The 1,160-nt window shown below is 42.0% G+C and overlaps 1 protein-coding gene across 1 annotated transcript in view; it reads left to right on the top strand.

Moving 5' to 3' along the window:
- The window catches only part of LOC106537117 (NAD(P)H dehydrogenase [quinone] 1), a gene marked incomplete in the record, with an annotated part of 17,059 nt that overhangs the window by 11,678 nt on the left and 4,221 nt on the right, over positions 1 to 1,160 (top strand). The window contains 1 exon segment of the mRNA XM_014034487.1: positions 329 to 501. Coding sequence (XP_013889941.1) covers positions 329 to 501 — 173 coding nt within the window.

The raw sequence follows: 1,160 nt of genomic DNA, 5'->3' as shown, positions 1-1,160 counted from the left end.
GATTAGTTGAAACATGTTTAGATTTGTTGTGATGTATTTACAGATGTGCAACAATCCCATTTTGTACAGTTTGTTTACTTTCTGATTCAACTGCTTGACGTTTGAACTGTGTTCGGTGGATATAAAAATAGTTTCCATGAGCTTTTAGTGAAGATTTTTAGGTTTGTATTGATACCAAACAGGTCCAGGTTGTGAAGGTGACCACAGGTCAGACCTGCTCCGGTCCTTTCAGCTCCAGGAAAACTTTCATCCTCAGAACCTCAAAGGTTCTGCTGGTCTGACTGACGTCTCTCAGGGTTTTATTTTCTGTCTGGTTTTCCTCCTGCAGCTCAGAAAGCAGCTCTGATCGTGTTCGCTCACCAGAGTCAGTCGTCCTTCAACGCCGCGGCCCGGGACGTGGCGGTCCAGGAGCTGACGGAGCAGGGCTTCAGGGTCACCGTGTCGGACCTGTACGCCATGAAGTTCAGAGCCGAAGCCACACGGGACGACATCATCGGTGACGTCACCTCACAGGCTTACAGAGACGTGTTTGCAGTGTSAAGAATACAGCGGGCTGTGAAMGTTTGGGCAGCCTTGTTAATTGTCCTGATTTATCTTTATAAATCATTGATTGTTTGGATAAAATCATTTAAATATATCATATAGAGGACAAACACAGGGATATTWGAGAAGTGAAATGAAGTTGATATGATTTACAGAAAGTSTGCAATAATTGGTTAAAYTAAATTAGGCMGGTGMMTAAATTTGGGCACCATTTTCATTTTATTGATTTCAAAACCTTTAGRACTAATTATGTGAACTTAAATTAGGTTYGKTAAGTTCAGTGACCYTTGACCTCCAYACACAGGTGACTCCAGTTATSAGAAAGGGTATTTAAGGGGGGCAATAGTAAGTKTTTCTCCTCTTTGCATCTTCTCTGAAGAGTGGCAGCATGGGAGTCTGAAAACAAGTTTCAAATGATCTGAAAACAAAGATTGTTCAGCGTCATGGTTTAGAGGAAGGATACAGAAAGATATCTGAGAGATTTCATCTTTCAGTCTCCACTGTGAGAAACATTGTGAGAAAATGTTAGACCACAGGCACAGTTCAAGTGTAGGCTCCAAGTGGCAGACCAAGACAAATCTGGAATAAACAGAAGTGAAGGATGTTAAGAGTCAGAG

Source organism: Austrofundulus limnaeus, unplaced genomic scaffold (assembly GCF_001266775.1).
Source record: "Austrofundulus limnaeus strain Quisiro unplaced genomic scaffold, Austrofundulus_limnaeus-1.0 Scaffold2138, whole genome shotgun sequence".
NCBI lineage: Eukaryota > Metazoa > Chordata > Actinopteri > Cyprinodontiformes > Rivulidae > Austrofundulus > Austrofundulus limnaeus.
The sequence above is the reverse complement of the archived record's forward strand: the minus strand, read 5'-3'. Positions and strand labels throughout refer to the sequence as shown.